General features: G+C 34.9%; 3 protein-coding genes across 4 annotated transcripts; 2 read left to right on the top strand and 1 right to left on the bottom strand.

Moving 5' to 3' along the window:
- Window positions 1–1813: 1813 nt before the first annotated feature.
- Window positions 1814–6847, top strand: LOC111494545 (mitogen-activated protein kinase homolog MMK2-like). Its single transcript, XM_023144497.1, has 6 exons — window positions 1814–2271; window positions 3314–3443; window positions 4153–4290; window positions 4559–4891; window positions 5615–5798; window positions 6469–6847. Exons 1-6 carry the CDS (start codon window positions 2117–2119, stop codon window positions 6636–6638), a joined length of 1110 nt encoding a protein of 369 aa, XP_023000265.1. The 5' UTR covers window positions 1814–2116; the 3' UTR covers window positions 6639–6847.
- Window positions 6848–7277: 430 nt separating this feature from the next.
- Window positions 7278–9058, top strand: LOC111494456 (probable receptor-like protein kinase At5g24010; the record flags this gene model as incomplete). The annotated part of the gene is made up of 1 exon (XM_023144403.1): window positions 7278–9058. A coding segment is annotated over one exon (1512 nt), but the record flags the coding sequence as incomplete, so codon positions are not given.
- Window positions 9059–9898: 840 nt separating this feature from the next.
- Window positions 9899–25929, bottom strand: LOC111494333 (RAB6A-GEF complex partner protein 1-like). 2 transcript variants are annotated; one of them, XM_023144255.1, is made up of 22 exons: window positions 25544–25929; window positions 25257–25364; window positions 22171–22319; window positions 20212–20293; window positions 19415–19830; window positions 18774–19206; window positions 18465–18688; window positions 17957–18152; window positions 17655–17797; window positions 17407–17581; window positions 17236–17289; window positions 16621–16800; window positions 15972–16084; window positions 15229–15414; window positions 12870–12927; window positions 12270–12371; window positions 12058–12182; window positions 11827–11965; window positions 11664–11741; window positions 11169–11285; window positions 10692–10754; window positions 9899–10575 (listed from the first exon to the last, which is right to left on the bottom strand). In XM_023144255.1, exons 1-22 carry the CDS (start codon window positions 25688–25690, stop codon window positions 10495–10497), a joined length of 3369 nt encoding a protein of 1122 aa, XP_023000023.1. In that variant the 5' UTR covers window positions 25691–25929; the 3' UTR covers window positions 9899–10494. The 2 variants fall into 2 exon arrangements, with proteins under 2 accessions (XP_023000023.1, XP_023000024.1); XM_023144256.1 differs by having other exon boundaries at window positions 11827–11962.
- Window positions 25930–25936: the final 7 nt, after the last annotated feature.

The raw sequence follows: 25936 nt of genomic DNA, 5'->3' as shown, positions 1-25936 counted from the left end.
GTTGAAAACTAAAAAAAAAAAAAAAAAAAAGATTGCGTATAATATATCATGGTATATACACCCGTGTGTAATATATTGGAGAAGTAATCTATGCTCATAACATACAACATGCATGATGTTCAACCTTTAAAATCATGGTACAATATAATGTAGCACATAGTATTTCTTACATGTTCATAAATACTTCATACATGTTCATTATAAATAGTCTGTTATAGTATCTCATGACACACCATAATCATAGCAACGCCATAACAAGAGAAAAATAAAGAAGTACATGTATGAAAAATACTAGCACATTGTGACATAGAACTTTGGTGGTGTGGGTTGAGTCCCGATTTTTTTTTGATCTTATGGGTTTTCAAGTTTTTCGTTTTAGACGGTGTTTAACTGAAAGTTTTGTTTATGATACTTAAAAAAATATTATATTTAAAAGTACGAGGCCTAAAAGTTAGATAACATGTTCGATGTTATATGAAAATGTTATCAAAATTATAGATAAACAAATACTCTCAACAATTTTATTACATCACTCATTTTTCGATAATTAATAATGGTGAAAATAAATAATTTTTTTTTTATGAAAATAACTAAATATCTATTTAAATAAATTATTATTGATTTATTATAATTAAATAATTAAATAATTAAATTATAATACTTTTGTAAATTAATATCAATTCATTAATGAATTTATTCAAAATAAAATAAGCTAAGAGAATAAATAACTGTGAATATTAATAATTATTTCAAATAAATTATTTTAATATAATTGTAAATAAGTTGTATGGTAATCGAATTAAAAAATTAATTATACATGTTATATTTTTAAAAATTAAATATAATTTATTTATTTCACTTTCTTCTATCATAAAATACCTCTATTTCAATTTATTATCATTTTTCAACCCTTTTATGAACTGATTATACATAAAATAACATTTATTAAATAAAATAACTATTTTATTTAAAAGCGACCAATCCAATAAAATTTTATACAAGAATTTTTGTTGCAATTGTTTAGATAATAGTGAAATTTATATTTTAGTTTAGAAGATAAATATAAAAATCATATTTTTAAATTAAAAATTAAATAAGAAAAATTATTTATATGTTCTAAGAAATTAAAAAGGTAAAAAAAATCATTGACCAAAAGTGGGCCGTAACCATTTCCATAGCTTAGGTAGCTTGATTTGATACCTCTCGAACTCTTTCCAATCATCTTGGATTGTCACGGAGCCGTTTATGATGTTTTCAAAAGCGTTTGAGGGCAGTACGTCCACATAAATAAATCGTTTGGTTTACCCTAACTCATATGGTGGGTTTTACATATAAGATTAATTGGAGTTTAAAGGAGCTTATTCACGCTAGTTAATAACTCCGACCTAGGTCAATTAGATAATGGACTCTAGTATTATGATGAATGAACTAAATGAAGTATGAATGACAGATACTCTATGACCCCATATTTTATGACAATTATGACATTATTATGTTATGTGATACTCCGACTTCTTTTATGTTAGGTTACTTTTTATTTTTATGAGTTGGCTGCTTAATCCTTTTAAGATCTTAAAATAAGATACGATAGATTTGAGTTTCAAATATAAATATTTAAACAAATAACCATAAAAAGAAATTAATATACATTACTGGGAATTATTTATAGAAAACTTTTTAATGTATAAAAGATTATTTATAGAAAAGAAACGTAAGGTCAAACAAACTTTTGATTAGAGTCATCAATGAAACAAAAGAATCAACTTTTTTTTCAAATTAATAAAAAATAAAAGTTGATCAGTCGTCCATGAAAATGTGAACTAGGAAGAGCATACGCACGCGGGCCGCCCAGTCTTCTCCAAATCGTCCTAATGGAAGTGCGTTTTCCTCTCAACTTCTCCTAATTCTCCTCTGCCCACAGATCATTCTGGGAACTGCTCAGCTCGCTTTCCCTGCAGATTCCAACACACCCATCTTCAAATTCGTCCATCTCTCAAAATCCCAGTTCAGTTTTAGCCTCAATCTCAAGTGGGTAATCTTCGTTTTCGAATTTTCGATTTGGGTTTCTTGTCAATTTTGATATCATCACTTCCTCCTTTGGACCTCCGGAGTGTCAATGGAGTCCGGTTCTTTTGATCAGAACATCAGGGGAGTGCCCACCCATGGCGGTCGATACATTCAATACAATTTGTATGGGAATCTCTTTGAAGTTTCTAGGAAGTATATTCCACCCATAAAGCCTGTTGGTAGAGGAGCTTATGGTATTGTCTGGTATGAAGCTTCTCTACTTGATTCCTTTTGCTTGTTCTTATTTGTTCTTCATTCAAATTATGGGTTTGACTTGTGCTACTTTGAGTCTAACTTGAATAAGAATTCTTGATTTAGATGTATAAACTTCGTGTTGATTTCCTCAGTTCATATAGGCTTATGTGTTCTCGATCTTACTACGATGCACTGATTCTGAGACTGTTCTGAGTTATGATTTACTTCCGATTGCTTAGTTTTTCGATTTCATTATGTTGGGTAGTGATTTAGATTCTTTTGGAAGGGAGATGTGATAGGCTACATTCGCTCCATTTTTCATTGTGTTGACTCAAGTGTCAAACAAAAGGTGTACTTTGTTCGAGAACTCTAGAGAAGGAGTCGAGCCTCGATTAAGGGGAGACTGTTCGAGAACTTCATAGGTCTCAAGGGAGGATCTATAGTGTACTTTGTTCGAGGGGAGGATTGTTGAGGATTGTTGGGAGGGAGTCCCACATTGGCTAATTTAGGGAATGGTCATGAGTTTATAAGCAAAGAATACATCTCCATTAGTATGAGGCCTTCTAGGGAAGCTCAAAACAAAGCTATGAGAGTTTATGCTCAAAGAGGACAATATCATACTATTGTGGAGATCTGTAATTCCTGAAAGTATAATGGTGGTAATGAAAGTTCTCATATAGGAAGGTTAAACCCATCGTTTGGGGTCTTCTTTCTATTCAATTACAAGTTTATAAGTCTTTAAACTTTTAATTTTGGCATTTGGTAAGGAGTTATGGTGTGATAGAGATTGTCATTTGGAACTTTTTGAGTAAGTTTAGATCTCTTTGGTGTGGAACTTGCTAGATTCTTGCTGCATACAAGCATTGGAATTCCTATAGAACATGAATTTTATAGGGTTCTGATCATTTTTGGATTAGTTTTTTGAACATGATATTGTTTTTTGAGGTTCTTTAAATTCTTGTGACATAGCTTTTTTTCTTTGTTCATATTGTTTTTGTACAAAAGTAATATGAACAATTAAAGCAAGACATTACTTGTTTGTACCCTTCAGTGCTGCTACTAATTCAGAAACAAATGAGGAGGTTGCTATTAAGAAGGTTGGCAATGCATTTGACAATAGGATTGATGCTAAAAGAACCTTGCGGGAAATCAAGCTTCTTCGTCACATGGATCATGAAAATGTAAGTTCTTAGTATCTATGAGTTTTGTTATTTTCTTGATCTTAAATTCATTATTCAAAGAGATGTAACAAAGGATTGAAGAAGGATCTTTCATGTTCTCGCTATGATTTTCAGAGAATTTATTAGTCGATCACGATCACTTGATAGAATACATCGAACATTTTCGGTGAGTTTTACCTTATATCATTGTAATGGCTCAAGTCCACCGCTAGCAGAAATTGTCTTCTTCGAGCTTCCCTTCAAGGTTTTTAAAACGCATCTAGTAGGGAAAGGTTTCCACACCCTTATAAAGGGTGTTTCGTTCTCGCTGGCACTCGTTCCCTTCTCCAATCGATGTGGGACCCCCCAAATCCACCCCCTTCGTGGTCCAGCGTCCTTGCTGGCACACTGCCTCATGTCCACCCCCTTTCGGAGTTCAGCCTTCTCGCTGGTACATTGTCCGATGTCTAGCTTTGATACCATTTGTAACGGCTTAAGTCCACTGCTAGCAGATATTGTCCTCTTAGAGCTTTCCCTTTCGGGCTTCCCCTCAAGGATTTTAAAACGCGTCTACTAGGGAGAGGTTTCCACACCCTAAGGGTGTTTCGTTCTCCTCTCCAACCGATATGGGATCTCACAACTATCGTCTTATCACTTTTTAGTTCATATCTTTGCTGCAACTATTTGACCATGTGGGCTGACTTGTTTTCTTTTTCTTTCTCAACTGCAGATTATTGCTCTTAAAGATATTATAAGACCTCCTCAGAAGGAGAATTTCAACGATGTGTACCTTGTTTATGAACTGATGGATACTGATCTAAATCAGATAATACGGTCCAACCAATTGTTGACTGATGACCATTGTCGGGTTCGCACCTCTTCTATCCTCAGAATTACAATACCATGAACGTTTCTAGGCATTGGAGTCTTTATGAATTTCAACGACTTAGATCCCGTTTAATAATCATTTAGTTTATGAAAATTGTGCATGTTTTTGCGCAACATGTTTACCATGGTTTTCATCTTTCCTAAGAAAACGTTTGAATTACGTAGGTGGGACATGATAGTGTTCTTGACTAAGAAGAAACACTATATTAGATTTTATCTTATTAATACTTCAACTTTTCGATGTGCAGTTCTTTCTGTACCAGTTGTTACGAGGCCTAAAATACGTACATTCCGCTAATGTTCTACATCGTGATCTGAAACCAAGCAATTTGTTCCTCAATGCAAATTGTGACCTAAAACTTGGGGACTTTGGGCTTGCAAGGACAACTTCTGAGACTGATTTTATGACTGAGTACGTTGTTACTCGGTGGTACCGTGCACCGGAATTGCTTCTTAATTGTTCGGAATACACTGGAGCAATAGATATTTGGTCTGTTGGCTGTATACTTGGTGAAATTATGCACAGAAAACCACTGTTTCCTGGAAAAGATTATGTCCATCAGCTAAAACTTATTACTGAGGTACACTTGTTAGTTATCATAATCTGCCTTAGCTTCCTAGTTTTTTCTCTTCTCCGAACATTGGGTACCAAATGTGAGATCTCACACAAGTTGGAGAGGGAACAAAGCATTCTTTATAAGGGTGTGAAAATCTCTCCCTAGTAGAAACGTTTTAAAAACTTTGAGGAAAAGTCCAAAGAGGAAAATATCTGTTAGTGGTAGGCTTGGGCCGTTACAAATGGCATCAATACCAGACCACCTAGTGATGTGCCAACGAGTAAGCTGAATCTCAAAGGGGGTGGACACTAGACGGTGTGCCAGCGAGGATGTTGGGCTCTGGAGGGGAGTGGATTATGAGATCCCACATCGGTTGAAGAGGGGAACAAAAAATTCTTTATAAGGGTATGAAAACCTCTCCCTAGTAGACGTGTTTTAAAAACTTTGAGCGGAAGCTCGAAAGGAAAAGCCGAAAGAGGACAATATCTGCTAGCGGTGGACTTGGGCCGTTACAAAACGATTGGACCTGAAGAAATAGTCATGATTTGGAAGCAACTGCAACCTAGTTGCTAAGTTGAATCTTCGACATTGACTTGAATTGATAGTCCTGATTAGTCACCTTTCAGTTTTACTTTTTCAAATGAGTATCTCTCTGTTCTTTATGATTGTTCAATCACCATGGTGTGATTTCGATTTTGAGAACGACTCTAATCTAACCTTACACTCTTTTCCTTTTGGTTTGTGAAGCTCATTGGGTCACCTGACGACTCGAGCCTCGGGTTCTTACGAAGTGACAATCCACAAAAATATTTTAAAAATATTCCTCACTTCCCGAGGCAACCGTTCTCCACTAAATTTCCTACAATGTCTCCTGCTGCTATCGACTTGCTGGAGAAGATGCTCGTCTTTGATCCTACTAAACGCATTACAGGTACAATTCGACTCGATGACGAATAAAACTAACCAACTCTTCTAGCTATGTGGATGTACTAAGTAGACCTTTGTTCAGACATTTTCAAAGATTCTGATCTCTTTTCTATTAGCATGATAAAGTTTTTCATGTGTCAGACTCGTTTAGGATATATACATTTAGATAACAGAATTGTTAGATTAAGGAGCCTGCTGCTTATTTATAGCTTAGTCAACGATTATAAGGTTTATTTATAGCTTAGTCAACGGTTATACATAATAAAGTTATATATGGTAAATGACATAAACTAAATTGTCATATATGTAGAGTAAAAAACTATCGGTAAATATATTGTAGATGGTTATATATAGTAGATGTTATATCTGATACAGCTATGATATCAAACCGAACCATATATATAACCACTTAGGCGGAGCTTTGAAAATGTAGTTTATGTATTTTCTGTATTCTCTCTGACTGTACATATCCTCTCTTACTGTACATACTAATCAATACAAAACCTTTAGCCAATATTTCTACTTGCATTTTCTCTCTCCTGTTTTTTTGTGTTCATCTAGATCGAGGGTGTCCATTATTATGAGAATTAATAATAGTCACAACAAAACTACATATAGATTTTCGTTTCCTTTTCTTTGCGTGGATGGTCATATCGAACCTTGATGCTTTGCAGTTGATGAGGCGTTGAGCCATCCATACTTGGCACCTCTTCACGATATCAATGAGGAGCCAGTATGTCCGAGGCTTTTCAGTTTTGATTTCGAGCAACCGTCATTTACCGAAGAAAACATCAAGGAACTTGTATGGAGAGAATCCGTGAAGTTCAACCCGGATCCCGCTTGATGAAGATCATACCAATTTGTTGAAGAAAATATTGGACAATCTTATCTGTTCATTCTTTTCCCAGTTTTCTTCTTCTGTGTTGCATTGGTTTGGGGTGTAAAAGAGATTAATGAAACTATCTTGTTGTTTGCCACTTTGTGAACGAAGTTATGAACTCAGTTTCTTAACTTGAAATAAGTTTAGGAAGTTTTAATTGTGTTTATGAGTTTTAGTTATAGTTTAGGCTCGTTTTTGTCTAAAATCATGTCCACCTGTGAAAGCTAAAATATCACATAAACTATAGGAGACGTGTCTAGCTGTTAATTCTTTCTACTCAGGTTATATGCTATCAACGATTTCCAAACACTTTCTCACATTTTCTTTATCACCGTTTTCTAACATATTTGATGAGGAATGAGACTAGATGACCCAAGTTCTAGTGGGCTGATTCTCGAGGGTGAGAATAATTAGCGTAATTGTGAGTCCTGACAGAATGTGATGGTGCTAATCCCGACCTTTCATTTAACATTTTAACCATTTTTCTACTTTGAATTATTCACAAAAACGTGTAAATAGGGAGTAATTATTTATAATTTGAAAGTATTGTAAAGAATGGAACAAGTGGAATTCGTCTTCAAATCTTAGCTGTATCATAAGTGATGGTTCCATTTGGACCCTATCAAACGCGGTTTTCTTAATCACGAATCTCCTACTCTTCTTCTTCTTCTTCTGCTTCTTCGTCAATTTCTTCTGAATTCTCTTCCAATGGAGTTTCTTAGGCTAATTCTCTTTGCTCTTTTACTCTCTTCCTCCGCCGTTCCAATTCTTTCCTATTCTCATTTCTCTCCGGTCGATCATTACCTCGTCGACTGTGGGTCAACCCTAAAGTCCACCGTCGATCATCGCATCTTCCTCTCCGATTCATCCCCTTCAAACTCTCCCTTTCTCTCCGCTCCTCACTCTTTCTCCCTCAGAAATGAACACCCCTTCGAGGGTTTGCCCCCGATTTACAGCTCGGCTCGCGTTTTCGAGGCACCGTCCAAGTACGAGTTTCAGATCAGAGATAAAGGGACGCATATGGTACGTCTCCATTTTCAAACTTTTAGTTCTTCAAATTTGGATTTGATTCGTGCTCAATTCCACGTTCTGGTTAATGGGTATGTGATTTTGAGTAATTTTAGTGGGGTCTCTGCTGTAAACCCTAGAATTAAGGAGTTCCTTATCTGGATTGGAACTGAAACCCTTGAAATTACCTTTGTCCCTGTTAAGAAATCAAATTTGGCTTTTGTTAATGCGATTGAAGTTATTTCTGCACCTAAAGATCTTGTTGCTGATACTGCAAAATACTTGAGTTATGAACATAGTGGAGTTGTTGATGGATTGTCCAAGGAAGGACTTGAAGTTTTGTACAGGGTCAATGTTGGGGGCCCTAAAGTGACCCCGTTTAATGATTCTTTCTGGAGGACTTGGCTTCCTGATGATGAACACTTTGAATCCATTTGGGGATCAAAGAAAGTGTATTCTACTGGAAGAATGAAGTATCAAGCAGGTGGCGCTAGTCGTGAAGTTGGTCCTGACAATGTTTACAACTCCGCCAGAGTGATCCAAAGTACAAATTCTTCGGTTCCAAATATGAACATGACATGGACATTCCCTGTAATTGATGGATACAATTACATTGTTCGCTTGCATTTTTGTGATATTGCAAGTATATCAATTGGTTTTCTGTTTTTCAATATCTATGTTAATGGGTACATGGCGTATGAGAATTTCGATCTCTCGAGCGCTACTAATTGGGAACTTTCTTCTCCATTCTATGTTGATTTCATGGTCAATGGTGGTCAAGAAGGAGTTCTTAGAATTGGTATTGGAAGCTCTAATCAGAGTGTCCCATATGCTGTAGATGGTCTACTAAATGGAATTGAGATCATGAAATTGAATAACTCTTTGGGTAGCTTTGATGGTAGCCTATCTGCAGAGATGATTTTGAAGGGATGTCGAGGATACAGCGTTAATTTAGTTCCATATGTAGTGATTTGGTGCTTGATCGTAAGCGTGTCGCTGATGTTACGTCGGAAGGTGATCGGGAGGGACGAGTCTTTCTCGTGGTCGAAACTTCCAGTGGTGGATAGTTGGAGAGATAAATCTAGCATGGGAGTAGACAATCACTAGTTAAAAACACATGTTCTATATTTGAGGATACATAAATATGTATAAGTTGGTGGAATTGTTGTATCTGAAAACCAGTAGTAAAGTAGAACAGAAATCTGTAACAAAGTTTGTTTTGAATGTTAAGTTTGTTTCTTTTAGGGTTTGTTTGTTGAAATCTGTAATGATATTTTGGAAGTTATTGAGAGAACAATCTCAAGGAAATGTCATATTTATGTATACTTATATATCAGTGTATTAATAAATTTATGGTGTGGAACAGCTGCTTTAAATGCTTCATTTTCTTAGATCTCTCTTCATGTTGATCTATCTTTAGTCAAAGCACCCTCAATTGCATTCATGAACTCAGTTTTATACTATGTTTTTACAACAATTCCTAATGTAGACACTACAAATATATTTGGGGCCTATTCCTAAAGCAATCGAACATGTAACATATCCACTACTCCATTAATAACATATACTTCTATTTGATAATAAAAACCACTCCACTTGTAACATAGCCCACCACTGGTATAATGTATGTTTTGGGACGTTACGTGTCACATTCAGCCTCACGATTTTAAAATACGTCTGTTAGAGAGAGATTTTCACACCCTTGTAATAGCCAACGCCACCTGACTATGATACTATTTGTAACAGCCTCACACATTTAAAACTTTGAAGGCATTACGTATAGCCGTTAGTCTCGCATGTTTTAAAACCTTGAAGGAGAGAACATCTGCTAGCAATTATACCAAGGAAAGCCTAAAGAGAATATTTGCTAGCTATTACACCAAGGAAAGCCCAAAAAGAACATTTGCTAGCTATTACACCACTACTAGCGGTGAACCTAGACTAATATAATACACCACCACTTGCAAATTTGTTTGTTTTGTTATCCACTTTCAAACAATATTTTCAAAATTCAAGTCGAAGTTTTGAAAACTTAAAAGAAAAAAGAATCGCGACAAAAACTTGTTTTTTATTTATGAATCAAAAGAATTCAAACATTTTTTAGTTAAGAATCATATTATAAACCATTACTAGGTTTAGTGTTCAAGAGAAACAGATCTATAACCCTCAAACAAATGAGGATGCAATCTCTTCAATTAGTTGTTCAAAACACCATCTTCTAAAGGGCTCTCCATTTGACATTGCTAAGCCACTGCAAATATATTTAACATTCTATCCATATTTAGTACAAGACTAAAGCACTTAACTAATGCAACAAGTTTGATTAAAATTTTAATTTAAATAAGGAATTACTGTAGAGAAATAATACTGCTACAATGTGAACATTTGCAGCAACTTTACAGATAGCCTTCCTAATATTACTGAACCACCCTCACCCAATAGAACTCTTCACAAAGGGGGAGATGACCATATACACAACATTGAATTACGATTATAAGGTGAAGAAAGATAACTGCTTGGCTGAGAGACTTGTAACCTCCCCAACCTGCAAGGCTGTTAAGAATAATCACGAACATTTTATTGAAACTCTACCCATAACTATTTGATGCTTGTGTCGAAAAGGGCAATCACTACAACTTCCCCGTGCTCGATGTTAACATGTCGATGCTCGATCAAATGTTACTTTGATATATCTGCAATCTGTCACCAAAAACCAGTGAGATAATCCCATTGGACATGGAAATGAATGACCATGTCATTTGGCAACAGACGGTAGATGAAGATGAACAATGGTTAGAAGCTAGTCCAGACACTATTTCTCATCCAAGTTTTCCGTTGATAGAAGTTTCTCGTTCAAGTCTTCAAGCAGATCATGATACTCGGCAAAGGATGACTACGAGGATACGAAACAAAACATTATCAGAACAGGCATTCGATTCTCGTCTTTTAATTAACTTTGATTAACATGGAAGATTACAAGTACTCTGAAAAGTTCAGCACAAACTTTACCTGTAGGGTGCTCTTATATGCTTCCCACAACCGCAGATCATGCCTAAATAGATCAGACAGAACCTGTAAAAATAAAAAATTGAACAAAAAATCAAATTTGATGAGTGTCACTGATATTGGCAAGTTGAGACGAAAGATCTTGAGATGTGTGTTGGCTTTTGTGCTCTACTCATTTTATTGGAAAAGAAAATGCTTCAGATAGTTCTCTTTCAGATAGATACACGTGATAAAATGATCTTTTATGACTGTTACATAAAAATGCAGAAAGTTCTTTTATTTCAAAGTGCAGTATGTTAACAGGTTGAAGGAAATACATCCCTTAATTTCTTTTGTAAATACCTTAGGTTTGCATAAAACTTTTTCGAATTGAATGAATCTAATCTAAGTTTTTCTTTCTCCCTATTGTGAAACATGAAGGATGCAATGGGTGAAATTTCCAAACATAAACACAAATGTAATCAAGAGTAATGTGCATACTTCAGACCGTCTTAGAAGAGTGGCTAAAACAACAATCCATTCCTTAAACTTAACAGAGCACATATGAGCCAAGAGGAAATCTGCATCCAACCGACTTTGAAGTGTTCCCATTTGAAGCTGGACAAAAAAGATAAGCTCCACAGTAAGAACATAGTACCACCCTTTGGGAAAATTGCATGATGCTGGAAGCAAAATTACAAAATCTAGCTATATTTATGGCTTCAAAATGGTACAACAATATATTAAGTAAGAAAAGCTGGTTGTCGACTATGCAAATATGAAAGTATTAAAGAATAATTACATCATTATAACAGGAGCTCTAAATATGAAATGTTATAATATAATATAGTAACCTATCAAGTTGTCACTCGGGATTAGAATCCCTCATCATCCCATGAGCAACTAATTTCACTTGATACTAGAAAGATAACAAGAGTGTCCGGAATCTGTATACCCAGAAAGAGAGTTCAGAATTGGATCATAAAGTTCTAATACCTTCTCCCCAATTAGTTCAAGCCCTGATGCAAAATCCTTCAAACGAGCACTTCCATATCTCTCCCTTTGGAGATATTCCTGCAAACATTACAATTATAACGCAAATCCAATATGTAGAATCAACCTGAACATTCAAAAAGTTTTTAAAATAGCTTTTCCCTACCACTAAATCAAACTGCGTTCCTTTGACAAATGCTACAAGCTTTGATAGTTCCTTCCCAGACATCAAATAGCTAGCATGGCCTTCCAAAATGTTTTTGACAGAAGCAACATGTGCGCTTGGCTCCTTGAATGATGGGCTGCTAATAAAGATGTCATCATAAGTTAACATCATTCCAAATGTAGAATTTGCGAGGATTATGAAACATGCAAAACATCTCAATATGTTAATCACCTTTTATCTAAGGTTTGATTCCTGCTAGAACGAAAAAGAAAATAGCCCAAGAATCGAGGTGATAGTTTGTCTGTCTCAATCGATGCATGATCGTAGTCTCTTCCAGATCTCAGCAGAAACCTCACCTTCAACAATAGAAGAAACATTATTAACCTCAATGAGTTTAAACTAACATACCCAATTAAGAGAAGCTAAAACATATCCAATATTACCAGCTCTCCAGCAAGTTCATACAAGGACTCGTCTAGTGTTGCCTGCAAAAGGCGTAAAGCACAGTACTGACTAACAGCAGGACCTTCAAGTTTTGCAATCACCTGTGATATTCAAATAAAGAACATTCTGTTAACTTCAACTTTGTGCCATAGCTAGCCCTATTTCATGGCAAGAAGCTGCTCAAAATCTTCATATATTTTTCATCTGAGAGCAGTAAAGCAATTCTCTAGGTTGTGCATAGACTTATGTTATGCAGCTCAAAATAAAACTTTCTATCTAATTCTTTTTAGCAATAACCTACAAGATTCCAGAGTATGGAAACTTCTGATTAGCCTTCATACACTACTAATAGAGCCATTAGTTTGTTTTCGACTTGGATCTAATCAATTCCAAATGAAAATTAAACCTCTTAGAAAGTTAAATTCTTCTGGACCCTTGGGCTCGGGAAGATCCAAACATCAGTAGTAAAATTCAAAGCATCCTTTTTTTTTTTTTTTTTTTGTGTGTGTGTGAGCAAATCAAATTTTAACAATTACAAATTCTATTATTTTCACTTTATGCTATTCACCGTGTTTCAAGAAAAGGAATACTTCTCTTACAAGTATGTAGCAGGCTGCAGTACGGTACCACCTTCGTTGGAAGCATTCCTCAAACAACCTGAAAAATGGAACTGTAATAAATAACATAGCACTTATAAAGGGGATACAACAATGTATCAAGTAGCAATACTCTTAACAGATATGAGGTGGCAAAGTGCAAGACATGAGCACTGTCATTGCCATACATTTGACAGAAGTAGGCATAGTGGCTAAATATCATGCATGTCTAAGACACATTAATTTGGTAAAAGACACTTTAGTCCCTTAGTTTGAGGATAGGTTTCTATTTGGTCCCTAAATTTCAAAAACTGCTAGACATTTAACATTCTAAAAGGTGCCTAGACCGTAAGTTGACTAACACAAAGATTCTTTGGCAGTTAACTGTTGACATGTTTTTATTAATGAGTTGGAAATTATTCTATGTTTAATTTATGGGACATCTCTCTTTTTTCCCCCTGCCCTTGATCCTTTTCTTCTTCGTCCCGCATGAGCTAGTCACCCCTTTCCACTTTAAAAGAGTCAAGAAAATAGAAATGGAAATGGAAATGGAAAAAAAAAAAAACCAATTAAAATTTCAAAACCAGTCATCAACAATGAGTAAACAAGATAAGAAGAGGAAACCCAAATCCCCTTGCATTTACTTCAGAGTTTTCCTGATTCCAAACGTCCACCACCGACGGAGCTTCTAATAGTCAAGTTTCAGTCCTTTCACCACCTCAACTATTTCACTGAAATCGCAACCCAAATCCCACTTGTCTCTGCTCCCACCAAAATTCCTATTTGCTCCCACCGTCACCAATTCCCATAAAATCCTCCTTCATCAATGAAGTGGGAAGGAACCACTTTCACCACCAACACCACCGCCGCAACAGGCGGCCACAAATTTTTTAATGGCAGAAACTTCTCGTGGGAGCTGCCGGATTGTGCCCAAATCAGAGAAATTGAATCCAACAGCACTACCAATAAAATGGTCAGAATCCAACCCGCAGGCTCACAGGAATAGGGAGGAGAAAATATGAAGAGGAAGAGAGATAGGAGAAGAAAGAGGAGAAAGTTAAGATAATTTTCCAAGTCATTAAAAAATCATATAAACAAATCCAGTAACAACGTTAGCTTTTAAATGGAAGAACTATTAATCAGAGTCTACATGCTCAGCAATGTTAGTGAAAGCTGTGTTTGACATTATCATGATTAAATTAGTTAAAGAGAAAAGTCTTCATGTGGAAACATCAATAGTATCCTTGATAAGACTCCAATCATTCATATTACTTTTAAACAATAGTATAAGAAATATTCTTAGTTTCAAGTAGGTAAAATTAAGCAATTATTTAATTCATAAACACATCATAACATTTTTCACATAAGAGAACACAATTAAACTATATTAATGTCAATGATATCCTTGATAAGACTCCAATCTTTCATACTACTTTTAGACAATAATATAAGAAATGTTATAAATTAGAACAAGGAAAAATTAAGCAATTATTTAATTAAAAAACACATCATTAAATTTTACATATTAGAGTAAACAATTAAAACAATGTCAATGTCAATGTCAATATTCTTATAAACACTTGACAAATCCATTCTATATATTTCCATGTTGACCTTCAAATGAAACAAAGGAAAAACTAAAAGTAAATGCAAATTTGTAATCCTTTCAAGATTGAAGTCCAAAGATATGCGGAAGAACTATAAATAAGAGATTAAAAAAATAAATTCAAGAAGATTTTAGTACTACATAGCGTGGAATTATCACAATTAAGTGCCTTCATCTCTCCCCTCCAAGTTCATTCAGCAGTCAGTTTACCATAATACGCTTCCAATTTAGATGTTCCCAGACTATGACTCATAAAAGGCTTCAAAATAGCATTATGAGAAAATAAGGAGCAATAAGATCAAAATAATCAAATCTATCCAATGCATACATACCTATAAAATTATAAGTGTCTAAAAATGTATTAGCTAAAGGCTAGGCATCCAAAAACACAAGGAATAAAGAAAATCAAGTTCTGCAAGGCCACCTCAAGAAAAGTAACAAAGATAATAAGAAACCACGACATAAGTTCTCCGTACAGAAATCATTAGTAAATGCCAATAAACATGTCCTACCTAAGCATGAAGGCTAAAGACTAGGCGTCTAAAAATGCACGGTACAAAGAAAATCTAGTTGACAGGCCCACCTCAAGAAAAGTAACAAAGATAATAAGAAATCATGACACAAGTTCTAGGTACTGAAATCATTAGTAAATGCCAATAAAAATTTCCTACCACCTAAGCATGAAATTTTGTGTTACACTTTAAACATACACATATCTTCAAGAAACCAAAGTTGTAAAGAGTATAAAAATTGTACTCTGTTGATCTTCCAGCGGCAGAGAACAAGTCAGCCCAATGTCGACCATCAGTTTTTCTTGCAACACTTACAACTACATCAAGATACTCGGGGAAATTCTTTATCAGTTCACATGTCTTCTCCAAAAGTGATAGCTTGTTGTTAGCATATTTAGCAGCCATATTCTGGTTCTTGTTCACATTTTGCCTACAATCCAAATCATGATTCATGATGTAAAGTTCAATGTAAAAAATGAATACTACAATCTCAGACATAATTACAAGGTCACTAAATTTTAGCAAAGATACAGTATAGTGAAGTTCAGAAATTGAGCAAAATTGAAGTTCATCTGGAAGTTCATCTGCCTAATGTTATATCAAATTTTCATGCTTGCTAAATCCAATATTAAAATGGCTGTTCCAAGCAGGTTAAATGTTTTCTATTTGAGTTTCTTTTCCTAGCAGGTTTACAAATAGAAGCTGCGCCCTCACACTTAGACAAGCAAGAAGCTAATTGCCTTATAATATGCCATTTTCCTTAAAACATTGCTCTGAAGATTAGGGGGGAAAAATTAAACAAATGGAACGTGCACAATCAATATCTTAAAAGCATGGGAATAGGTGTAGTTAATGTCCTGAATTTGATACTAGAAATGCATTATAAATTTAAGGAACAAGAATAAACGCAAAGAAAAACTAAATAAGGCGAAGAAATAGTACTTGAACTGAATTGAGTGAGAAAAAACTTCCTAAATATATAAGTACCTGGATATTTCAGCTTCAAAAACGGTAAAAAGAAGCCACTCTAAACAATGAGAAAAATGCGGCTTCTCTGCTGATAATTGTGCCAATCTCAGAGCTTCCTCACTTTTGTCCCTCTGGCAAATTTCCAATCACAATAGTGTTTAAAGAACACCCATATTGTCTAAAGTAGCATGCGACTATTAGATATTCACCTATAAGATGAACCGCGGTACAAGGGAAAATACTGAAAAGGCCAGGAGATAATGATAGGAATATATGTCTTTTTGCGTATAAATAAGGAAAAACTTCACAAATGCAATGTGACTAGAAGACAGAAATTTTTGTTTGGATGAAGTTTTTATTTTTTATCCTTTTACCCCTCACTTAGAATTTATGTTGCAACTTTTTGTCGCACTTTTCATGCAGAGGATGCACTAACAGGCAGCAGAGTAATGGTTCACATTGTTACGAAGTAGGTCTGATTAGCTTCATACTTAGTAAAAGAGGAAAATAAAATTAAAGGCATCGATATAGTAACAAAGAACCAAGTAATATTAAATTTCTTCCTTCGAGGAAGCTGAAAGTACCAAATTCTAAGATATAGCCATGCCAAGCATTATGGAACCATTGAAGTCAATGGAGCTTTAATAACATAAGAACAATGAGCTACCTGTAGAAGGTGCCGTAATAGGCAGTGAAGTATGGTCTGAGCTTGAGGTGATGGCTCAAAACATGGAAATTCTGTGCTAGCAGAAAATGACATTCTTTGAGAAACACCTACAACGACACCAGCATTTGGGAGAAGTCCAAGTGGGTATACCTCCCGATCAAATTCCAACTCCGGATCCAACTACAAACAGGTTGTTTATCAGGGAACGTTCTACAACTATTTTGCATTTTCGACTCATTATAGCAGAAAGATTACTTTTTCTCATAGGAAAGGTAAAAGCAGCAAAAAAGACCACCTTGGTAGTACAAGGATATACAAATATAGAAACAGTCAAACAGAAGGGGCAGTAGAAAAGATATGACGGAATGGCTGAACCAAAATGTTTAGTATCAATCCGCAAAAACTTAATTCATAAGTTCTCATTATTTAAACTAATTTTAAAAGAAAAACTAAAAAACTTACAGTAACCACAAATGAACTAATAAAATTGGCAGAATCAAATAAATGAGAAATATTTGTGACGAACCAAAAAGAGAAATTCTTAATTTTCTGGCATTGCTTAGGAACTAATCACTATGTAAACAATAATAATCTAATAGTCACAGGCAAGCATACCTGCAAGAAATCCTCCTGCTTAAAAGAGTCAACACCTGGAGAAGGGTACCAAACCTGTAAAAAGCTTCCAACCAGAATAAATATCAGCCATGTCCAAATAATGGAGTCAAGATACATTAAATATGTGCACCATATAATAATTAATAAGAGGACAGCAGAAAAGTCCTTCACCTGCATTCCCCGATGACCATAATCTAACCAAGAAACTTCCTCAATTAAATTTGTTTTCTCCTCTGAATGACCACAGGTGACCCAGAATAATTCAACTGAGTCGGTAAGCTCCCTTTCTCGCCCATCATCCAAATCCAGAAGAGAAAGCTCTCCATTTGCTCTCAAAATCAAACATCTAGAAAAGCATATCAATCCTCAGAAGTATGTCCAATGAGAACACCTGTTTACATAACATTACGGACATTTACCTTGCAGGCTCTCTAACTAACAGGTCAGAAGAAGAGATATGATTGTTTGAAATGCCTTCCCCTGGAATTTGTTCAGGAATGAATCGCATTGATACTGGATGGCTCTTTGCAGTCATAATTGACAGTTCTCTTACTGTAGAAAGCTGTTTGTCATTTTATCACTTAAAAAATGAATGAAGAATTAAGTAATCAAAATGTTGTCACTCAACTGCGACTCAACACTTGATAATAAAGTACATCTGAAAAGTACAACCATTCTCAAAGAAATTCCAAAATCGGAGTAGCTTGAAATATTCCTTTACCTGTAATTCTGGAGTACTAGACAATGTCAATTCCCCAAGTAATGTCAAATGGAAAATGTGAACATCAAATGGTCGATAGGTGACCAATATATATTCTTGATATACATCCATTACCACAGGTTTGCCAAGCAGTAGTTTCCGACACAGTAAAGAACTCTGGTCAAGGTGATACCTTGGGAAGAACAGTAACTCATACCTGAAACAGATTGATCATGATTACAGATAAACATAAAAATGTGCTCAAGATACAAATAAGTAGAACAAATTTAAATGGAAGTCTTATAAAAAATGTAGCAAAACATAGGACAAAAAAATGCTGTATACAAAGTATATAAAACAAAGGTTAAAAAAAAAAAACAAAGACGGCTGTGAATGCTCCTGCTTAAAAAATATAGCCAATTCAGTGAAACTATTTAAGCAAGCCAATGATACTGGACCAGGCTGAAAACTGATATTTTAATATGAATTAGTTGTGGCCAGAAGAGAATACTTCTAAATAGTTTCTCACATGTTGGAAGCTTCAATGTAGTTGCAGACCGCTATAATCTTCCCCAACCACAATAAACCTTCACACTGGATTTTTTGTTCTTGAGTAATATCCCCAAATACACGCCACCTTTTCAACCGAATATCATATAAGATTAGACCATGTAGGCCAGCAACTGCTAAATACATTCCATCCTCGCTAGCTGCAACATGTTGAATAGGCCAATTTTGAGAGATATAAGAGACCTAGACCAAGATAAATGTTGTCAGAGATGCATACATATAGATGAATAAATAACAAACTAAAATAGCTGATTATCTGAATGCATACTGGGAGATTAACGTTAAGCATTTTAAGTTCGTCACTGTCTTCCGATTGCACAATGAGCATTCGATCATCACCATGTATGACTTGCCGTATGTGGGTTGTGCGAGAAACACCTCTGTTAAGGCAACATTTACCAAAAGAAAATGCAAGAATTCTTTCGGAAGATTTTTCCTCGATGGCATAAAGCTTATAACCATATTCATCCCACTGAATCACTGAGGTACCGCTAATTAAAGGTTCATATTTACAATCTTGGTTTGGCTTTACCATTGGAGATGATACAGAACTTAAACCAATTTGCCGGATGGTTGACATCAAACGGCAACCAGAAACAGACCATACAGCCAATCCTCTTAATTTCCATCCGACGGCAAAGGCAGAATTATCTGGTGTCCAAGCAATGCAACTAACATAACCAGTGTCCTCTACAGAATATCTGCATGATGTCAAAATCATCTTTAGATACAATGAATTAATGCAAGCATAGACATCCTTGAATTCCTCAAATTCATGGTCAATAAACAAGCAACATTAAGGAGACTCCATCCTTAAAGAAATAAACATTTTTTACTAGCAATGGAAGTTTTAATCCTGATACCCTACAGAAATTTCTTTGTTCAGGAAAAAGATAACTCCAAGCTTACCCCCAGTCATGCAAAGAAACAGAACGAAAGAGGGAGGCAGAATCTGCCAGATCATATAATTCAACAACCCCTCTTCTGGTGCCAACTGCAAGAATTTGTTGATTTGAAGCTACTGATGTACACACAGCATCTGTGGAACCAAACGTCTTTTCAGCCTTAATAGCATCAGTGTACTTCAAGCCTTTCTTGCTTACAGAACACTGCACTAACTTTCCATCAGCATATAGCATAAGGAGCATCCTCAGAGGAAGACAAAGGTCTAACTTTATGATAGCAGACTTTTCGCAGCCATCATAATTGGACTTCAGAATTCTTGGTGAACCTTTATAAGGAAGTCCATTATCCAGAGAAAGAGAAGTTACGCCAATTTCATCATGATCATGGTGGTGAAGATCAACGTGAAAGGCCCCATAGAACTGTTTTAAGAAAGATGTGTAATCAGAAGAAAGACAAACAAAAGAAATTGGAAACATAATGGCAATTCAACCTAAAAGCAACGATGATTAGGAAACTGAGCATATGAGAATGCATCTAAAAGAAATATTTATTATTATAATTATTATTATTTTGTATAAAAAACAACTTCATTGATGTATCAAATTTACAAAATGGATATAGAACCAATGGGGTTACAAAAGGCTCTCTCAGTTGGTTTAGTGGGAAGCATAAGCAAAGAGATTAGATAATTTACACCAAGAAATAGCATGATAAATGACAATATCAAAGAGCACTCAAAAGGGATAAAGAATACATCTAAAAGAAACATTTAATAACTGTAGCAAAAATCTTCACATTACCTCTCCCTTCCAGGATATACTGTATAAAGATCCACTGGAAAGCCCAATAAGCATATGCTTGCTATCACTTACTATGTTGCTACTGCAGAAATAATGTAAAATTCAAAATCAATCCACATAATATAACTATCATACACAAACATAAATAAGTATTAGTAACACAAAGTATCTAACCTAGAATTCTAAAAAGTTAATTCAAAAGGGAAAAGGATGCAACAATTCCTCAGTTGTCAATCCATTTAAGGATATCACTAAGGTAAGTCTACATCTAGGTGTTCATTAATAATTAAATTTCTTATTGGCTGCATTTTTCAGAAATCAAGTCCCAAGAGCTGCATTATTCAAGTCTCTTGTTACAACTATCCAATTCACTAATCTCATGCATACAAATTTTCCATGAAGAATGAGAAGAATAACTGTATTTTGGAAGACATTAGAAAGAAGCTCTCCTTTTTGTTTCTCCTATCCTTATGTGGAAAGGCAGTAGCTTAAAACTACTATTTCTTATTGGCTGCATTTTGGTCAGCGGGGCCTTCAGAAATCAAGTCTCAAGAGCTGCATTATTCAAGTCTCTTGTTACAACTATCTAATTCACTAATTTTCCACGAAGAATGAGAAGAATACTGTATTTTAGAAGACATTTGAAAGAAGCTCTCCTTTTTGTTTCTCCTATCCTCATGTGGAAAGGCAGTAGCTTAAAACTGCTATTTCTCACGTTTTAACCTCAAGTTAGATACTACAATCTGCTTACGTGTCATTGAAAGTAATTCCAACTATAAAATGATACAGAACAACAGATAGAAAATTTTAAATGATAATCTAGGGTCCCCTGTTAGATATTCAGGACTTTTACCAGATATAGTGGCTATTGGATTTTACTTCTGTTCACTAACCTGTATTTCTTAGAACTATTTGAAAACACAAGTTCCTAAAAAGGATCCATCACTTAACTTGGTTGGTAGCTACAAGAAGAATGATGCTAATAACGACAGTGCTGAAAATAGAAACTCTTGCTGATCTTTTCAGTCTTAATAAAGTAAACCTTACAACAGTATGACTGGGAATTTAAAAGTTCTGCTCAGTTATCCGTCATCAGACATCCTTTCCACTAAGCAATATCTTAAGTTATTATGGAATTTTGAGACCAAATATTCACATCTTAATATCTTGAATAAGTTTTTCTAGAGCATCTCCTTCTTATAGACAACAAGATTGATGGCAGAAATGAACCCATGGACATATGGCCATATTCAGTGACTTTGATCAAGAAAATATAGATGTGACACCCGAGTAAAGGAGAGGTGCATGAATGAACCGAAACCATATATGAATGAGAGCGATCCTAAGGATAGGATAGCTAAGAAAGACTTACCAGAAATGAAAGTTACAACCTATACCAACAAGTTGTACCTTCCTTTTCAATGGCTCAATTATAAGAACTTCAAGATTAAGCACGCTTTTCTTGGAGCAATTCTATGTTGGGTGACCTCCCCGAATTTTTTTTAAGATGCATGTGAGTGAGGACAAAACATGTTGGAAGGACTCGTGTTGGTCTGTGAAGATAGTCTTCACTTTTAGAAGCAAAAAGTAAGTAACGTGACCATGTCATGGGGGATGCAAGATAATGTCAGGGCCATCAGGTGGCGAATCTAGATTCCGAACCCTAATCCAAATTCTGAGCATGGGTTGTTACAATAGATGTGTCTTTAAAAAATGAAGCTTAATCTGTTCGGTTGGAATTATTCTCCACAACACAAATGTACCTCCTTCATCAACGACAGTTTATTGTTGCCAAATTGAGGATTTACATCATTTGACATAACACACTACAAAACTTCTGTGAAGTTCCACAGAGTGCTAAATGGTTTCTCTTTAGCAAGACCTAAAATTCAGTTACATTAAAAACAGGATATAGCCAACAAGATATAGCCCTTTTATCAGAATTAGAAGATTGCATACACTGTCAAGTCCCTCGCTGCAAAAGGCACCTGCTCGCTAAGAACCAAAGAGATGGTGGCAAAAAACAAACCAGACGGCTGTTTTCCTCCAATATGTATCTTTCTATCAGTGAATTGGACCTTAAAGATGAGGAGAAAGAAAGATGACGTCTGCAAACAAAATTAGATTAAGAGATTTGAAAAAATGAAAATACTTAAGCAAATGAATTAAACACCTGCATTATTGAATCTGATTCTATATACAATAACGAGAACAAGGATTCCTTTCTCGACAATATTAGGTGGTTACAAAAGAAATTCAAATATAACTTTAGAAAAATACAAATTGAAGTTTCAGAATGCAAGACCAGTAGTATTTACATTCTCAAAAACCTTAATCATGGCACTGAAAGCCAGAATCAAATCTGATACGAAATAAGGCGTTTTAATCATGCCACAAGATGACAACAAAATAGGGTATTGATTCTCGAATTTAGGGATGTTTCATTGTATTTTTCAGTTCTAGAGTATTATTTTTAAGGTTCTAAATTAAAATTTAGCTAATGGCCGTTATGATATTGATAGAACTAGAGTTGCAACCTTTCAATTGACTATACGTTACTCTAGGATTTATTTTCAAGGCTATACAAATTCATTAATGTTCTTGCTTTACAATTAAGATTTTGAGATTAAAATGAAAGTAGCATATTATTCTTCTTAAGTCATGAGCTTGTTCCTTTAAATTTGTTATGTCTAGATTTGCATGCTAGAATCATTCAAATAGCCTTGATCAAGCCATCTTGTGGAGTGAAACAAATCTTGAGTTTAGAAACAAGTTTTCTTCACTCTTAATATTGATCATTAAGGTAAATCCAAATCTTACTTTCCATTGGGTTGATTCCATATCATTTTGGGGTTCTTGGATATTTTAGATCTAATGATCTTGTTTTTCTATAAGTTTGTTAGATCGAAATCCCTGAGTTCCATATCATTTGGTATCAAAGGTTTAGATTCTAGATTATATATATATTTCCATTGATGTTGGTTGTTTCTTATTTTTCATTCTGAAATTATTCTTTTTCATCTCGACACATTTCCGATTATTTACAACACAAAAAGAATATTATTTTTGCTATTCATTTGATCTTTTTGTCTTCAGAGTTCTTATTAGAGATCATCCTGTTCTAAGACTTTATATTTTATGAGATCTTGAAAATTGATTTGCATAAAAGTGAAAAAATATGTAATTGAGTGTTTTTTTTTTTGTGTTTTATCTATCACTTAGAATGCAAATTTGCTCATTGACTCATACAAGCGGGGTTGAGAGTTTGTTGAGATAGTGTTTTCCTTTGAGTGAAAACACATAAAAACATGAGGAAAGATTCCTTTTCTTGTCTCTTTGCTTTGCAGCATGTATCACAAAAGGAGTTCAATTAAACCTAGGTTTCATCAAGCACAAAGACGTTGTGAAAAATATGTTAATAATGATCCATTTTGGAAAGCTTTTCAAGAAAAATTGGCATAAATGCATGATCCATGAAATTCATGTCTGAATTATGTCAAGAGTTAAGTTTGCAAGACCAAGCAAGGAAGAGACAAATTGCACAATCCATTCAAAAAGAGGAAGATTGTTTCATGTCTCATGACAATGTTTCAAAGGATGATGTTGTTACTGATGAAGTGGTGACCAACAAAGAAGGTGTAGAAGTATATGGTGCTCCATGTCCATTAGACACAAAAAGTGAAGAAAGTGAAAAAAAAGAAAGAACGTGAGAAAGAAATATTTGACACGTGTATAAAGATTAAAGAGAAAGAAGGTTTCATGACTAGAGTTCGTGAGGAGAACAATGTTTTATATACAAAACGACATATGCATGAACTTGAAACCGAAAGCACTTTGTTTCTAACAGAATCACTTAAACCAATTGTACCTACTTTTTCTATTGAATTCTTGTTGGAAATTAAAATGCTTATTGAAAAACAAGATTCGAGTATTGATTCAAATACAAGCCAACATAAAATTTGTGGAAAAAATAAGACCAATGGGATATACAAGAAGTGACGCTCCCATTTCACTTCTACATCCATTCTCAACCCGAAGACAAAAGTGAAGACCTCAAGAAAATCAAGACCACGAGTGCAAATGATTTCAAGTTTGCATTAAAAAAGGATTATTTAGATTCAAGAACGAATCATCTTAAAGAAAGAGAGAACGATATAAAAATAAGGCGACTTAATCATGCCACAGACAACAAAATAGAGTATTAGTCTCGACTTTAAGGATGTTCCATTTTATTTTTCAGTTATAGAGTATTATTTTTAAGGTCTTAAGTTACAATTTAGCTAGTGGTCATTATGGTATTGATGGGTAGTAGAGTCACAACCTTTCATTTGACCCATAGGTTAACTCCGGGATTAATTTTTAAGACTATAAATAGTCATTCATATTTTTGCTTTACAATTAAGATTTTGGAGATTAAAATGAAAGTTGTATATTATACTTCTTAAGTCATGTGCTTGTTCCTTTGCATTTCTTGTATTTAAATTCCATGCTAGAGTCATTCAAATAGCCTTGATCAAGCTATCTTATGAAATGATTCGAATCTCGAGTTTAGAAACAAGTTTTCTTTACTCTTGATATTGATCATCAAGGTAAACTCAGATCTTACTTTTCTTTGGGTTAATTCCTTATCGTTTTTTGGAGTTCTTGGATATTTTAGATCTAGAGGCATTATCTTCCAACAGGTTGTTAAATCGAATTTCCAGGAGCTTCATATCAAAATTTCTATGGTATTATCCATACAAGAAATTAAAGCAATACCAAAATATAGGAGGATACCAAATTACAGATTGAACGAATATAACCTCAACCAAATTCCATTCCTGACACCTAATCTCAGAATGTATCCTAATATATAGATTAAACTAAGAGCGCTGGTTGGACATTTACAGAAATAGGGATCAAAGATATATATATATTCCTAATTACACATTACAGGAATGCCATACTTAAATAACAACCGCATTACAAATTGGACAAGAAATAATCACTCAGAACCAATTTAGATTAGGGGAAACCCATATATTCAAAATAGGGGAAACACTTACAAGAATGGCGATCAATTTGGTATCAGGGCTCCACACGGCCTGCATATTCTCTCCTTCCCTCTGCACCGAATCCGAATCCCGCTTGTACTTTCCCAATCTTATTCTGTGCTGAGCTCCACACAAACCCAAATATTCGAATGTCAAAATTCGAAATTCTCAATTGCCATTACCGAAACAGAATGAAAAATGACAGAAACCACAACCAAATTGTCGAAACCAACCAAAAATTGTCCACACAGAATCGCCAATTGAGAAAACACACAGACAACAAGTACAAGAATTGGTACCTGGGCTGAGCTCCATAGCTCGAGATGAGTAGGAGAGACGACGAGTAGTAAACGATTAACAACCTTAAAATATATGATCTGCTGAGAAGATGGGCAAAGGCCAGGTTCCAGAGGGATGACCTGCGGCCATCCATACGCCATATACATCTTGTCGCTCTGTTCCTTAGTGTGATCTTCGATTGGAAGCTGGTAAAATGAAGGATCAGAAAGAAAACATACTGAATAAGCACGTAGAATTAGGGCTTATGAGAGAGATCTGAATGATGTTTAGGATTTGGGGAAGAATGTTGAAGCCAAATTTGCCCAATTATTATCAAGTGGGATTTGGATCTCAAATCCTTTGAACAGTATCAAACCGAAGCCTGTTGCTTTTTTTTTTTTTTTTTTTTTTTA

The sequence above is a fragment of the Cucurbita maxima genome, unplaced genomic scaffold, assembly GCF_002738345.1.
Source record: "Cucurbita maxima cultivar Rimu unplaced genomic scaffold, Cmax_1.0 Cma_Scf00020, whole genome shotgun sequence".
In the NCBI taxonomy this organism is placed as follows: domain Eukaryota; kingdom Viridiplantae; phylum Streptophyta; class Magnoliopsida; order Cucurbitales; family Cucurbitaceae; genus Cucurbita; species Cucurbita maxima.
Note: the sequence above shows the minus strand (reverse complement) of the source record. Positions and strands in the feature narration are given on the sequence as shown.

Bases quoted from the DNA above. Each gene is read 5' to 3' on its own strand.
- LOC111494545 (XM_023144497.1), top strand. From the start codon at position 2,117: ATGGAGTCCGGTTCTTTTGATCAGAACATCAGGGGAGTGCCCACCCAT. The intron at 3,444-4,152 runs GTAAGTTCTTAG...TCTCAACTGCAG, and splicing joins GTCACATGGATCATGAAAAT to ATTATTGCTCTTAAAGATAT. The intron at 5,799-6,468 runs GTACAATTCGAC...GATGCTTTGCAG, and splicing joins TCCTACTAAACGCATTACAG to TTGATGAGGCGTTGAGCCAT.
- LOC111494333 (XM_023144255.1), bottom strand. From the start codon at position 25,690: ATGTATATGGCGTATGGATGGCCGCAGGTCATCCCTCTGGAACCTGGC. The intron at 15,415-15,971 runs GTACTTATATAT...TTTGGATTGTAG, and splicing joins TTTGAAGCTGAAATATCCAG to GCAAAATGTGAACAAGAACC. The intron at 11,742-11,826 runs GTAGGGAAAAGC...TAATGTTTGCAG, and splicing joins GAACGCAGTTTGATTTAGTG to GAATATCTCCAAAGGGAGAG.